The 16,261-nt window shown below is 40.9% G+C and overlaps 1 protein-coding gene across 4 annotated transcripts in view; it reads right to left on the bottom strand.

The window, feature by feature from the left end:
- The window catches only part of KDM4B (lysine demethylase 4B), a 94,670-nt gene that overhangs the window by 18,218 nt on the left and 60,191 nt on the right, over nt 1–16,261 (bottom strand). For 3 of the 4 annotated variants that reach the window (XM_026067115.1, XM_026067113.1, XM_026067114.1), the window contains 5 exons: nt 15,824–15,856; nt 12,021–12,190; nt 6,008–6,528; nt 4,348–4,468; nt 849–1,027 (listed from right to left, as the gene is read on the bottom strand). In XM_026067115.1, coding sequence (XP_025922900.1) covers nt 849–1,027; nt 4,348–4,468; nt 6,008–6,528; nt 12,021–12,190; nt 15,824–15,856 — 1,024 coding nt within the window. The remainder of the gene's footprint in view (nt 1–848; nt 1,028–4,347; nt 4,469–6,007; nt 6,529–12,020; nt 12,191–15,823; nt 15,857–16,261) is intronic. The other variant, XM_026067118.1, reaches the window with a different exon arrangement.

Here is a 16,261-nt window from a genome sequence, read left to right as displayed (position 1 = left end):
GGGGGGGGAGGGAAAATAATAATAGCAAGATCTCCCCTCCCCCTCTCCCATCCTTTTGGCATCCTTCCCTGTTCTTGCTGCAAGAATTTCTCCAGAAGGACATTTCAAGGTTTCTGGTAGCAAACCAGAGTTAAAAACAATGGATTAAAACAGCCCAGCTGTATCCAGTTTTCCTTACAATCATTATACAACAACATCTAGCAATCCTGGATTGACAGTTTGTTTTCGATCTATATAATAAATCAAGAGGTTTTGTTGGAAGGTGAGGTAGCGGGTCTGCTCTTCTCAGAAAAATCTTCCAACGCATATGTATACACACACACYTAACATGTGAATTCCTACTAGACACACAGAGCCATATTTGGCTGTATGAGCATGCAAGGATAAATCAATAATCAATTGGGCAAACAACTGACTCACCTGATAAATTTGCCTTTCTGCTCAGGACATATCCCAAACCATATTGATAATTTCCAAAAAATACGTATATGCTTACTGAGTAAACTTTTGTTTTGTTGCTTGTTTGCAAATATTCAGAAGTCCATGCACATATCTAAACACCACCGATCGCATGCCCAGCATGGCACTGTTTCTGTTCTCTGAATGAACCAGTGTTTGCAGTGCAAAGCTCTGCATGTGTGATTTAAAAAATGAAAGCTGAATGCCAGGAAAGATGACAAAAAAGGCTCTGTGCACTGCCTCTGCCAGATCTAAACACACTTCTGTGGTGCACAAACCTATATGAGCCTTCTCACTTTCTTATAAGAGTCTGCATCACAACTTATACAGTAGCCACCCATTCAGTACCCACCATCGATCCGTATATCTGCGGCAGTGTCAGGAATTACCTGGTTGTACGGGTAAAAGAGGGTACAGACAGCACAGTATGGCTCACTCAGGGCAGCAGCTGCATTGAATTTTCTCTCAGCTGGGAAATTATGTACTTTATTCTTCCACTGGAGGGAAAGTAAAGATTTCAAAGCCTCTGGGTCACTCACGTCTTCCTCCCCAGAAAACGGAAATGTTTCTAGAAAGAAAAAAATCCCAAGACAATGGGAAGTCCTTAGTAGAGGCAAAATGCAGCAAGGTAAGGTAAAACAGCTAATGTTTCAACAATACGAGAATTTGAATAAATAAGGACATGTAACTCATTGATAGTTCTCCATATCCATATGTCTCAAATACTTCATCGAAATGAATATAATCTCCACTTTATGGGTACGGCAACAAGGTAGACACGCTGACGGCCTGATGAAACTGGCCAAGAGAAAAACGAAGCAAAGAATCTAGATTTGCTGTCTTCCTAGCTCTGACCACTTTTTTTTAAGCCATGGAAACCTCCAACATCCTTTCAATGAAGCCAAGTTCAAAATGCAAGATACAAGTGTAAGGAAACCCCCCTTCCTTTCTCCTACCAGGAGACAGGCCTGCAATTCGTGGTGGTCCGTTCGGTTAGGCTAGCTCCCAGGCCCCATCTGTTCAGCAGCAGCAGTCTCCTTCATCCTTCACAAAGCGCATCCCTTACCTGTTTCTACAAATAGAAGTCTTGGCCATGAGATAACCACAGCCCAAGTTTTCATTTTACTTCTCTGCAGCTGCTTCCCAGCTACCTCCATCGAGTGCAAGTCACTAAGCCCTCCATTTACATTCATCACCACCTTTTCTTCTGTCAGAGCCCTGATAGGTACTGCTTGCGCTAATTAGTTTCCTAAGTCTTTGCTTTTACAAAACCTTTAAAAGGCCCTTGGTATTTTACGATTAAACCACCACAGAATCTATTCGTGTCAGTTTGGGGGTCCAAGTTTCTTACCATTCATTATTAAAGAGTTTTTGAGCCGCTACAAGTGTTYGAGAAATTTTCCATGCAAGACTGAGTGCAAATTGCTCACTGCATTGTCAATCTGCAAAGAGCCCAGAACAGCAGCTTTGGTCCGGGGAACTCAAAAACATCTTAGTGGAACATTATCCCCAGAGCTCAGCACATTAAACCAAATTGTGCTTCACTGTTAATTACTGGAAATACGCAGTTAACGTTTTGCTCTCAACAAATCTAAGCTTCCTCTCCATTCTTACCTCCCTTTAAGATTTTCAGACTCCTGCGCTGCGGGAAAAGGATAAAAGGAACTTGCAGTAAAATTCTTAGGGCTAAGCTTACATCTGAGATTTTAAATGTTCCCCCCAACTAATTTGAGACATATATTTGTCAGACAACATGGGAAATTTTACTGTGTTTAATTAATCAATCCTTTTTTGAAATTATGAACAGTCTGTGTATCTTTGTCACACTTAAAATAAGGTTTACTTCCTAACATGTGTCTTCACTTTCTTGCTATGTTTTTATCTTGGACTAAAAACTGGTACCCACAGGCTAACAAGAATTGCTAATACCATAGCCTTTTCCTCAATGCTGCAAAGGATTCCAGTGAAAAGCGGGGCAAACAGAAAGAGCCTTGACAGTGGATGAGAGTTAAGCATTCCTTCCTAGTAGGAAATGACACTTATGCCATGAGTTGACTGCCAGTTCCACTTGTATCAGTATCAGACACAGCCCTCGTAACTAAGCAGATTTATGCAGGAGCGTTCTACAGTTGTAACTTCTACAAAACATGCTTATGTGTCCATAACTTGTGTGCGATACAACCAAAATTAAAATATGGCGTGAGCTTGGGTATGTAGATCGATACTTTCAAGAGGTCTTATTTTTAAGAAGAGCTTATCACTCACCTTTTAAAGAAATCTAGCACCTTCAACGACACTTTAAGACACAAGCCAAAAGCAAACTACAAGTTTCTCCAAAATTTAGTCAAAGCACACTTAGAGAAAGGCAAGGATTTATGGATTTATGATACCAGCAAAATCAATGAAAGCTGATGGGAAACCAGCATCATAATCCACAGTGAAAGACTAAGAGAAAAAAGTAAATGACTGTTGTATGTTATCATCGCCTTCACTCATCCAAGGATGGATTCTAGGTCAGAAGTAGCATTCAGGATGGCTCCCACATTTCAAGCAAGTTACACACAGGGAGAGAAGGCTAACAATTTGTCTCAACTGAATTTTAGTGTGGTGTATTGTGTTCCTCTAATTTATATGCTCACTCTCCCTCACTGCAGTCTCCAGACCATCCTTATCCATTAGTCCTGAAAAAACAAGGAGCACAGAGAGTTTCTTGCATTCCCTGGTGGGGAACAGAAGAATCTATTTGATCAGATCTTGCCCAACAGTGCTGTAAATCAGTTCCCAAAAAATGGCAGTTTTCACAGAAAGTTGCTCCTGAGTCAACCAGCAAGGCCTCTGTACACAATCCAACAAGTCAAAACAGTGAAGAGAACCTGTCTAGTGAGAATCCTGCAACACAAAGTTCATTGCGAGGTCTTCACGCCCAAATAAGAGAACTAGTCTCAACTGCCTTTCTAGGCTTCACTTCCCACCTCACATACGCAAGAAATCACATGCATCATCCCTACTAAGGGAATGGAGCTGTGCATGGACAGTATATCCCACTTTCGTATCTCTGACACAAAAATTTTCTCTAAAAATGAATGGATACATTCTCTGAAGAGGAAAAGGGAACAGGAAAGAGGCTGTCTTGGGCCCTTTTTGAATATAAAGTTATAAATTTCTTGAAAGCAGGGACTGGCACCTACACTTTCAAGTAGCTGCCCCAGTGCAAAAGCTTCTCACCATGGACCTTTTAATATTGGGTGTATTTTATACAGTAGGTAGGACCCAGAGGTGATATATTACATTGTACTACAACAGAAGTGAGCCATAGGAGTCCTTTTCTTTTGTCCAGACTGCTAAAGCTTTGCAGTAACTGGAGTGTGAGAAAGGAAAACCAGTGATGTTCAGTGAACCACTGAGAGACTTTCTCATTTCTGGATCTGCTAAAAGAGAAAAGTTAGACCTCAACATTCACATGAGTTAAAATTAGAAAGCCAACCAAAATGCTAATTCTAACTTTCCCTATACACTTAACAGCAGACCTAATCTCCACCTCCTTCTGAAGTAAGCAGATCGAATTCTAATGCAATATCTAAAAGCAAGCTTTTACTTTCAGATGTTATTTTCTGTGAACTCTCTTCTTCTTTTGCCCGAAATACTGCCGTGTTCTGCATCCTGCAAATATTTTTCTTCAGAGTAAAGAGGGTGGGAGGTGAGAAAGGGCATTTCCCATGGATGCATTTGTTTCCAGCTGAGTTATCAAAATGGGAACATGCTGCATTTTCTATCAGTTGAGTGTAACACTAAAAGTTTCAGTCCATCCAATTACGTTAATCGCCACCTTTAGCAAATTTTCAGATTGGACAGGACACATAAGCATTCTTTATATCTAAGTGCACTCACCCTCGTCACTCGAGGTCTCCTGTTTAACCACTGACAACGGGGAGCGAGTTGGTGGTTTGCCCAGTGGATGACGGCGACTTTTTTTGATCTCCATCTTCATTTTTGAAAAAGCAGCAGCAGGCTGAAACAAAGCAGAACAAGTTAGATGGGAACCCCCAAAGTCTCTGGGCAAGCAAAGGAGAGAACAGGGCAACAGAGACCGAATCCTTCTCATAAAGAGGTCTTAAATTTATACAACAAACTTTTCACTGACTTTCTGCTGGAATCAATAAAGCCTCCCCAGTCAATTACTGTAGTAGATAAAGCCAATGCTATCTCATAAGATGCCAGGTAAAAGTAAACTACAGTGTTTTCTTAAAACCAGAACAGCCTCAGAACAGTTTCACGTCTGCCAATTCCATTAGTTTATGTCTGGTTAATCACATAAACAGCTAGAAACTCTAGCATGGAAGTTATGTACAGTAAAACCAGAAACATTTTACTAGGATATTAGCGTGCACCTTCTGGCAAGYGTATTTATCCTGTACCCGCTACCCCCTGTTGCCGTCCAACGTTATAAATATTGCATGTATCATAATCGTAGTGGCTCACAGCGCTCTTGGGTGAGAGGCACTTAACGCATTACAGGCAAGTTAGTCTGCACTAGAAATCGACAGTATGAGGTGCTTTGCTTCACAGCGTGAAGACAAGCAGCAGTGCTATTACAGCGTTACAAATTAAATCCAAGTTCATTCCATGTTATGCAGAAGTGAGCAGAGATGAAGGCACTGACAGCAGCCCATCGCAGCCACAGCAACTCCCTTAGTGTTTCTCCTCTCTAGTCTGCAGCCATTATGTCTTAGAAACATTTATGTAAAAGGTATTCTAATTGCGCTGTGCCAGTAAGACAATGCACATTTCCCCTCTATCACCATAATTTCTAACAGTGCCTTGCCATTCCCTTGGCTCTTTCAGCAGCATCACACAGGAAAACAGAGCTGGATCATATAGCTCTGACTTGCTGCTAATTCCTGAACATTTTCCTCCTTCCTCTTTTGGAAACTGTCCTCAGGAAAGCATTCTCCAAGGGAAGAGATGCTGCAATAGATTATATGTCACGGACTGACTTGTCCATGAAAAGGTTGTTCCTACCAATTTTTCCAATCCTAAGTCTCATTAAGGAAAGGATCCCTAGACAGCCCTATATAGCAGGCCAGTCCCTGGAAGCACAAAGTTCAGACTATCAGTTGCAGATGTCAGAAACAAGAGAGGAAAGAAAATTATCAAAATGTTGTTGCAGTCAAAGTTCCCTGGGCGATTGATTTTTACCCCCCTCAGAATGGTTGCTATCTGCCATCTGCCTGTGCAGTGTCTTCCTGGCTAGTATTTGTGATGATCGCTCCAGTAACGTCCGTATTGTTAGTAGGAGGAAAAGTCTCTATTTTACCTTTGAAGAAAATAACGAGTTTGATAAATAAACTAACATCAACACAATGACCTGCCTGGACTGTGCTGTGAGAGAATAGCACCCCTTCCTGTAAAGCACTCCAAGGTTCAACACAGCGCACAGTTTCCCTAGAGGCTCTGGCACGATTTAGCACTCCTGGTCATTCCAAGTTTGGTGCTCGACTGGCTACTTAAAACAAGCAAATCTCATAGACGCTTCCTTGCTCATGCGTACCTGTAAATCACTGACCGCTGTAGCGACCTCTGCATTTTCTGCTTCTGCATTCTCCTCCTCCTTCACAGGAATTTCCAAAGGGACTGTCTGTTCCCGCCATCCGGGACTCTTTTGTGTGGCAAACTGCTCAAATGCCTGCTGGCAGGACATGCGCTCTTTGTCAAACACCACCTTTTTGGTCCGTGGAACCACGTAAAGCATGGGAATGATGGGCCGAGGCTTAAACTCTTCTTCCTCAACTGGTGCCTCTGAGGGCTGGATAATGTTCAGGGGAGCTGGGGGCAAGCTCTTCTCTGCTGTGGATGATGCGGGCACTGCTGTGGGTATCGGTGGCCGTGCTACTGGTGCCTCTTCTTCTGCCAGTTGCTGCTGTGATGCAGCTGGTGGCATTGGGAGTGGTGGTGGCTGCTGCTGCAGAGGAGGCTGAGGTGCTTGCAGATGGTGCTGGTGTTGATGGAGAAGATGCTTCTTCTTCCTCTCACCTTTTACTTTCGGAGGACGGGCCTTTACTTTGCAGTCACCTGTTTCAAGAAATAAGCAACATTTAACTTCTACACCAAGATTTCTGGGCATTTAATACTCTTCCCCTTTTACCAAAAAGCTCCATGCTGGGCTAACGTGTTACACCATGGTCCTATTTGTCCATTCAAACAGGCAAATTGAAGGCTGTAGATACCTTCCACTGCACCCCAGCACTGACTTGGAGCAGCCTACTTTAGAAATAAAAGGCTCGTGTCTCTTCTATGGACTGTTTAATTCTTGGCTAGACTAGAAAGGCTGCTAAAATGAATGTCGCCTGTGAGAGAAAATATCTATCCCCTAGAAACTGGACAGAGTGCAACAAGACATGTAATATATTACATCAGCCCTGACTTGGACAAAACCAATCAGCACCCTGAACAAAAATGATCCTGTGCAAGTAACTCACAATCCCCAATTCAAGTGCCTAATTTACACAGTCAATAGCAACCGACTAGAAGATTAAACAAAGCAAAGCACCTCGATATCCCCCAGCTTTCCCTTTTCAGTAGGGAAAGTGCAAGTCATCCGAATACATTCATGCCAGAAATCCTCCTACTTCAAGGATAAGTACCAATCGAGGCAYGCATTTCTGCACCTAGACAACTTACTTGCTCTTTTACACTTGGACAAAAACCCTAACCTGCCAAATACACCTCTCTGTCCTTTATTCCATTAAACCCACACAAACAAAGTAACATGCATCTCTAGACCTCTCCCTTCAAAGATCTTAGTTTAAAAAAAGTCATGGTTGCACAAAAAGAAAGGTTGGTCCCGTGCTTGGCAAAATCTGAAATGAATATTGTATCTGTATTTCAAGGTTTCTAACTGTTTTGCCCTAACCTCCAGACCACCCCCATTTACTGCTCTCCCTATGCACAAGCATAGCTCTTATCTCAGTATTATTGCGTGTCAGCACAATCAACAGCCCTGGGAAACGAAGAACAGAGATATCTGAATCGTTATTACCAAAAGATTTCTTTTAAAGCATGAATCAAGTATTGAAGCAAGTCTATTACAAACATCATGCAAATACTGGTTACTGAGATATGCTTTCCAAACACTTGCTCCATTCAYCCTTCTTTCCTCCTGGCTTACTACCGTTCATTTCATCTGCATAGAGTTGCAGCTCTCTTACATGGCTGCAAAAAGAAAAACGCTCCTTGAACAGACAGACATTTCCACAGAGGCAGAAACCACCCATAAAAGCCTTCCCCACCTCCCTTCCCAATGTAACTCTGCTGAAGGATCCAAACAGTCTGATTTCAGAGCATCCCATGACAGTCATAAGTCAAATTCCTACTGGCCCTCGACTGAGTGTCTTTAGGTCAGGACAGGAGATGCCTTCACCGCTTGCCTCATTCCAGCTACAGTGATGTATGTTCCCTTTGCCCACCCTTTCCCCCCCTTCATGAATAAAGTTATCAGCTCACTCAAAGGAAAGTAAATAATAGATGCTCCACAGACAGATGCCAGCACTCAATTTGTTTCATAAGAGATTGTTTTCCACCTGCAGATGCTATGACTAGATGACTGCTCCAAAAGGTCACTTCCCCACTAATAGGATGGTGAGGGGAGGAAGACAGAGAAAGGCTGTTCACCCTAATCACAAAGATTTACCAACCCCAACCTCCTCAGAGTCTTCCAGTAAGGATTAAACCAAAGCCTAGCAGCCAAACGTAGCAAACAGAAAATCAGATAGGCCGTCACACATTAGCGTGGTGTCTGAAGGAGGCAGGGGGTGAAAGGACAAGGAGAATAATCCCACGATGAGATGAAGTGCTGAAATCCCTGCAGAAATCTTCTAGTGGACACCTGAACCTGGGCATTCCCCAGAAGTCTGTTCTGGTGCCTTTATTTAAACTAATTTATAAGAACGGCGACAAGTCCAGCCCAAATAGTTATTGTTGTACTTGTGTAGGCAGTCCCTCCGATAAACTGGTTTGTTCTATCACAAGAAAGGAATATTGAATTTCCTTAGAGAAACAAACACATTGAATGAAGGTCAAATTGGATTTCTCCCCAGTCACACAAAACCAGATCATATTTACTCTCCATACACTGAGAGAATTCTCTACCCAGCAACAAAACAAATGCCATTCACCAGCTTTGCTGACCTCTAAATGGGCTAACTTGACAGCAGCTGGCATACACAACTTTGTTTAAAAGTTGTTGCGTTAAGGGGAATGAAGTAGTTTGCAAGTTTATCTGCAAAATCAGAAGCCAGAAAAAAGTGAAGTGAGATCTGAAGGCCCCATGTGGCTATCGTGAAGACCTCTAGGAAGGAAAGGGATCTTTATGTATAAATAAATACAGTAGGTTAGCAGAGGTTAACATTTTCACTTTCAGCAGCATTTTGTTACTTCTAGGAAGAGAATACTACCCTAAAGCAATCCCTACATGCCCAGGCTTTATAGCCTATATATTACCTACGCTAACAGAATATGCTAACATGACTGATACAAGAGCAGAAGCAAAAGTGGCAGAAAAATACCTTCTACTTGCTTCTAGGGGTTGTGTCCACTCAGTTATTATTAGCACTTCACAGAACACATTATATGTGTGTGCAGAGAGACACAGTGACTTCTAGAAGATTTCTGAAAGGGTTGTTTTTTCTACACGATGCTAAAAAGTCCAGAAACAGTTTCCAGGATGAACTCTTAGGCTATGACAGTGTTTTGTGACAATCTCTCCGTCACATTAAACCTTCTCACCTCTTAATGACTTTACATTGCCTGCTTAAGCAACATGGGAAAAAACAGAGGGAAGGAGTCAGAGAGGTGTGCTGCTTGACAGATGGCTAATTCTTGAGATCCTGCCTCAAGTAAAATCCTCATGGAGCAAACGGTCATCTAAAAATCAGTTATGCACCCATTTGCTACTATATACAGGTACTAGCAGAAACAGGCTTTTGGCATGAACTTGAAGTTTTCAGTTCTGGTTTACCGGCATCTTGATCACGGCATTAGTTCATGCAATTATGTACTTAGTTTGCAAAGGCAACGCTAAAAGGGTATGTGGGAATGACATTTAATGAAATGTGGTGGAAAGTAATGGGCAACTGTTTTTCAGTTAAGCATCTCATTGCTTCTCTTCACATTATAAAAAAAGAAGTCTCCTGTGAGATATAGGGGCTTGTGGGCTGGCTCTGCAGGACTTTTAAGAGGCACAGCATAGCAGGTAACACCTGCTGACTCACGGGATGTATTTATGCTGCTTAGCACGCTCAGAGAAGAGCAGAGCTTGAAAACTCACCTCTAATTTCAAGTCCCAAGACAACTTGCTGAGAAATTCTAAATGAATTAATACCAACATAATAAATTAGGAATATAAAATATAGTTACAAAAAAACAAAAGAAAACACTGTAACGTATCTTGGTGAGAAATCCTTAAAACCTCAAGGTATTAATATTCAGCTAGTCCAAATAACCAACATGAAGCATAAGACTTATTTCTTTGAAACTACCAATGATTACTTAAGAATCTCGTTCTTCCTTCCCCTCCTCAAGGTCATCTTTTCTGGTATAAGTAGGAAATCCAGCCAAACTAAAGCCAAAGCGAAAGAAAAAGAAAAAGGAAGAGAAGGAGAGGAAAAGCTAAGCTGCCATGAGCAGGGCCATCCAAACACGAACTATTTTCTTTTTCAAGCTGAAACTGTAAGACACTTGCAAGAGGTAATACAGACAGTAGGATGCAGAAGACTAGAGAAGTCAGTGGTATTTAACTGCTATATTGCATTAAAAAACTTGCCTATTTGCTAACAGCCACATTGAGTACTAGACCCCTCCGAAACTGCAGTGCCAACAGTCTAGTTCTAGTGATGCTTTCCTCAATGGTGCTGAAAATAAGTTTGTCCCGCCCGTGCAAGCAGTTAAAGAGTTTTTAACATGAAGTCTAAGTGTATGATTTAGAGCCTATCCAGCTAGAACAGAGCTTTTCTTCTTTCTCTGCTATTCTAAGGATCTCAGATCTGTCCTTGCCACTTATCTCTCGCCTCCCAAGGGACTTCAGYGTTTTCGGGCTGTTTAGTACAAGCATTAACTGTTAAATTTGTACAAGATTTAAGAGCATACAGTTTAACACACTGCTGCCACTTGCAAGCTAGGGCAATAGAAATTAACTACTCTCACTGCGCTACTCCCGCTCCATCTGGCAATGCTTTTCAAAGCCCTTATCTCCCATGAAAGGGGAAAGTACACTGCCTAGCTAAGGCATCACAGAACTGAATCAAGGCCTCGATTCTCTTCTCAGAGCTTCCATAGATTTCCTGTAAGACCATGATCAAGGTCCTCTTAGTTTGCTGCATCGCTTTTCTCCAAATGCAAAACAAGGATATGTAATACATGAAGGTGAATTAACTAGCGTTAGTGAAACACTCCAGACTGCCTCAAAAAGAAAGTACAACATAAACATAACAACCACTTAACCGTGYACATTAGAAAAGCTTACTGCCAACAAGAAATGCACCATTTCATACAGATCCAAGAGAAGAGCATCACAAAAAGAGCCTCTAGAAAGATGGCTGAGGTCTGGCCTCTAGACTAAACATACCTCTTAGGAAGATATTGCACACAAAACAAAATCCAAGATATTATCTGTTTTTGCAACAGGCCTTTAGGTATATTTTGCCCTAAGTCACGGTGCATTCCAACAAACAGCTTCAAAGAATTTTACAGACATCATTTCCTAAGACAGAACTATAATATGAAGAAATATTATGTCCATTCCACTGTGTCAATGAGCAGAGAAAGGTTAAGTGACTTATCAAAGGTTGCACATAAATTTAGCAACAGATCTGTGAAAACCAGCCCTGCCATTATTTCCAGCTCCTACTCCTATTCGCCTTCTCCCGAACAGTTTGAAATCTGTACTAACTTCTTTGCACAAGAAATATAAAGGAGTGGGGACCAGTCCTTGTCATGGACTGGTATTAGCTTCAGCCATGCAAAGAAAGCTGAAAATCTTCCCTCCTACAGAGGGTACYGTAGACTTGAAGAAAAACAAAGTTTTCAGTCAAATTGGTACTTCTACTCATGCAGCAGCTGTGGATCCCACACAACCTAAGGTTGACTTTATCCACAGCCTCTGTAAGAAATGGGGAGGAGGGGAGGGAAAGGGGTAAAGATTCATTAGAGTATGCTCAAATCTTTCCTTTTCAAAATAGGACACAAAATATATTTATTTGTTTCTTTATGAAATATTTAAAAATATTTCTCCCCTAATATATATTTTTACAAAACTGTAATAGTGTTGGCAGGACTTCCAAGCCCAGCCAAGAAAGCTATTTGGACTGAATTCTTAAAGAGAGGAAAAAATCAATTGCTGCTGTAAATGATGGTGTATTTCAGTAAGCACAGATTTAATATTGGGACTCTGCTGATATTTCAACAGAAATAAACAACACTAGACAAGTTATTTACAGATGTGTTTTAGAGAAATAGCTTGCCCCAGATCCTCACTGAAGCAACCTCCCTTCAGTGAGCAGGGCCCTCACCTTCTCCCTCCGCCACTTTGCTTCTCTCCTCTTCCTCTAGATCTGGCCCTCTTTTCAGTTCCTCTTTTACTTTCACATCTTCCAAGGCAGTTTCAATAGCCATGACATCCCCAAGAGACTTCTGATCCTCTGTTTTATGTCTCCTGGGTTGACTTCTTTTTCTGTGAGACCTAGAAGGACAGAAGTGCAATTTGACATAAAAGAACAGCYTTCATTATATAAAATGATCACTGACTTAAAGAGTTGAATACAAAACAAAAGGATCTTCTTTGGAGAGAAAACACAAGGTAGCTAACACCAGGCTACAGGGCAAAATAGATATCTGAAAGGAAACAGATGAACCTTGCAGAACACAACATTTAAGATCCATTCACAGCAGCCATGAATTGTCCTGGCTTCTTGAAGAACCTTTTCCTCCAGTATTAATGTAAGCTAATAAGCTGTAGTTAAAATGATTTTAATTGTATTTTAAATCTGCTCAGCTTGTATTTCAAAAATGTATATGTCTTTCTTTCATCCTCTGTATCCATCCCATCGTTTTGTTTCGTTCTGTATGTGCGCCCCTTCAGCAAACTGCTGGAAGTCYGCAAGCATCATGTTCCAGCTCTCAAACACTACCCGGCACTGCCAGTTTTTAAAAATATGGTATAATGAATACTTACAGCATAATCAATAGACAGCCTGTGATTTTTTAGTAGTAATTCACAGGGTCCAAGGCCTATGAAGAAGTCTAACTAAAAAAAAGTGCGCATTAATATGACCTAATACTAACAACCTAATAGTAACACTATTCTTTATAAAGAGTCAATGTCACTAAAACAAAGAGATTACAGTAACCACAGTGCAGAGGCAAATGGAAATTCAGAAGTCACGATATCTCTTTCGGTTACGAACCACATTTTATTTGGGGATTTATTTATTTATTTATTTTTTTTAAGGATCTGTCAAATAGATCCTTGAATGCTGGGTCTAAGCCTAACAAGCTCTTTTTTTCAAGAGAGACTAATTCAGAAAGCTGCAATTTTTAGCATACAGAGATTATTTTTTTTTCTGAAAGCAGCATCTTCCATATGGCCCCCTGTTCCATGCCCTTGCATCTAACATCATGTAACAAACTGTAAAACACAATGACACCACACTCCAATTCATCTGCCCGAAACTCCGCAAGAGCTGAAATTCAGCTTCACATCCTCAGAGCCCAGAAACTCAGCTGCTAATTAGATTTGGAGTACAATGAAGTTAAGAGCCCTTAATCAGGCAACCAACAAAGAAGGAAGGGGAAAAAAAAATTCAACCTGAGATGAATGATTAATAGAAAAGAAAGTTAATCCATATGCACAGTAATTTATAATTGCTAGACTCTAACCATATGGTAGCCCTCCAAGTATAGATGTTAAATTCACACCTGCAAGACATTCATTAGCAGGAACACACAGTTGAACCCAGAAGGATCAACTTTTCTCTTCACCGAGATTCTAAAAACATACCACCTTCTCTGGAGGGAGAAAAAAAGAAAGAAAAAAAAAAGAAAGAAAAAAAAAGATGAACCTATAAAACTTTTGTGTTTAGAACTTTCCATGGTTGAAAAAGAACACACTGGAGTAGAATCAAGTGTTACAAGCTATATTTGGTAAAGGGCATATTTTATTCCTGTTGTTTAGAAATGTGGGACAAAAATTAAATCACAAAGCTTTATACTTGGAGTTGGTAAAGATCTTTTTTTACAGTGCTCTTCTCCTCGCCCTAAAGTTGTGGAAAAATGAGCAGAGGAAGAGAGAGCACATCCATTTAAAGAAACTGTGCTTCCAGAACTACAAGTCGAAGCGCGCACATTTCCAGAAGAGAAGATGCTACATATCCGACGTAATTCCCATACCAGAAATGGGCTGACTTTTTATGGACTAGACTAAAACAGCTCCTTGCTGAAGCCATAAAGTAAACAAAGTTGAGTTTTTCAAGGTAAGTAAGTATGAAYGACCTTAGAGAAGAAAGAACATAGCTCTCTGCAGAGTTTAAAAGCTGCTTTTTCCAAGAGAGCTGGCAAGAAGCAGTGTTTGTTCTCTTTGAAGAATAGACCACAAAGTGATTTAATTTAAGTAGATACAACTGTGAAGAGGTTTGGACAGAGGTGAATCCCATTCCCCCAGTAAATTCCAYCCTGCTCAGGCACATCAGTCTTCAAGTAAAATTATGTCTTTCCAAGACATAAGCATGGGACAGAGATTATGGCTAACTGATGTCATCAAACAAAGAAATATCTATATTCAACAGCTTGAAACCTGCTTCAGGATAATACTGAGATCATCTAGGAAATAATTAACAGATAAGGAAAAAAAGTAGATGGGCCTTTTACAGTAGCTGAGAGTAAAACAGAGGGGCTTCACAGATAAGCAATAGGCTTAAAAAGGGAAAATACACTCTGTGGTCATATAGTACTTTACATGTGCAAACATTACATATACCTAAGTAACCCTTAAGACTCCTACGAAGTAAAAAGATTCCCAATTTCCAGATACGGAAGCAAGATATCAAGGGACCCATTGGACAGTCGTAGCCCAAAGAGCATAAAATCCCAGCTTCTAAATCTCAGTCCAYCCTGCCTTTCCTGAAGCTCACTATGGAAGGAAGAAAATTTTTAAGAAGATAATCTCTGGAGTGGAGCAACACTGCTGAAGTCAATTATCTGACAAAATACCCCATTTATCATGTCGTTAGGAGCATGCATTTAGTGGGGAATATCCGTTCYCCATTTCAGCATTCTGTGAAGTAATGGACAAATCGCTTCATGCAAAAAAGGCAAGGTGCAGGACAGACCCAAAACAAGACTAAATGATGGAAAACTCCCAAAGACCAATTCTAGAGAAGGAAACAGAAACTCCTCTTAGCATATGCCACATTTGTCTTTGATATAACACCTAAATGCATCCAGTATCATCAATTTATTAGGTCAATAGTTTTTAAACAGTCACTCGGGAGTCCATGTCAAAGACGGCACCAGAAGTCTAAAGTCTATCTCACACTGTGTTCCTAGATTTCAAGGAAGTTGTACTTGAACTAAAATTACAAGCAGAATATTACGTGCAGATGAAGTAGGACAATTTCCAGAGACTGACGATACTCAAATCGGAAATTCGACAACACTAAATGAGAGCAGAAAGAAATAAGCTTTTGGATAATAGGCAGGGTAGGAATGAGAATAATGCAAAAAGGAGGGGCAAGGGAGCACACGGAAGAGCGCACACTTTGCATCTCTCTGGGTACATTAAAGCCCAATGATAATGCAATTTCCTCTTTATAATGAGTCTTCCTCTTCAAGAAAGCATGAGAGGGATGGAAAGTTCTCTCCCACTGGCAGCCCATTTCTACAACACACTACAGTAGTCTAATTTCACCTTTCAGAACAGCAGCAGCTTTTTATTAACTACGTGCTCCAGTGACCTCTAGCCATAATCCGTTTGTCATTATAGATGTATCACATCACTGCAGCATCTTCCTTAGCCTAGGGTTTATTCAGTAGATTGGCTGCACATTCACGAATGGAAAACCAGAACGGGCATGAGATGGTTAAGGTTCCCTAATGACACAAGAGGTCACCTCAGAAAAGCATGCAAAGACAAGGTAAAGGAAGTCTGAGAAACCTTGATGCCCAAAGATTTTCTGTGCCCTTTCAAGGAAGCAGACGTTAAAAGTCTGGAACAAAGAACTAACTGAACCAGAAGAACACTTTAAGAGTTAATATGGTAAGAAACTTTACAGGAGGAGGAAAAAAATAGTCATTTAAGTAGATGAGGGAAGTCACATACCGGTGTTTGTTGTCCTCTTCCTCATCTCCTATCCTACGAAGCAAGATTCCAACAGTAAAAGGTTAGCATGCCAAACTTTCAATGCAAGCAAACATGTACAATATATGAACTTGCAGAAAATTAACACAGAGACAAAAGGAAGCACGAAAAGGCATGCACAGGAACCCCTTTTGCAATTGGCAATTCTTTTCCTCCTACTTTCTGACAAGTGAAACTATAAATGCTTACTAGAGATTTTTTGTCTTACAGGTTAAAAGATGGGATGCAAGGGGGCACACAGCGTCCTAGTGTCAAAGAACATGTGCTTCTACAGTGCTTAGAAGAAAAAGAACGGTGAGCGAGCATGTTACCCAGGAGAAATCACAGGAGCAAGTGGGGGAGGGGGGGAAGTTTGAACTGTTCCAAACTGAGAATTAAAGGGTTTAAAATCTTAGCTAA

This window comes from Apteryx rowi, unplaced genomic scaffold (genome assembly GCF_003343035.1).
Source record: "Apteryx rowi isolate R43461 unplaced genomic scaffold, aptRow1 scaffold_254, whole genome shotgun sequence".
NCBI classification, from domain to species: Eukaryota; Metazoa; Chordata; class Aves; order Apterygiformes; family Apterygidae; genus Apteryx; species Apteryx rowi.
Note: the sequence above shows the minus strand (reverse complement) of the source record. Positions and strands in the feature narration are given on the sequence as shown.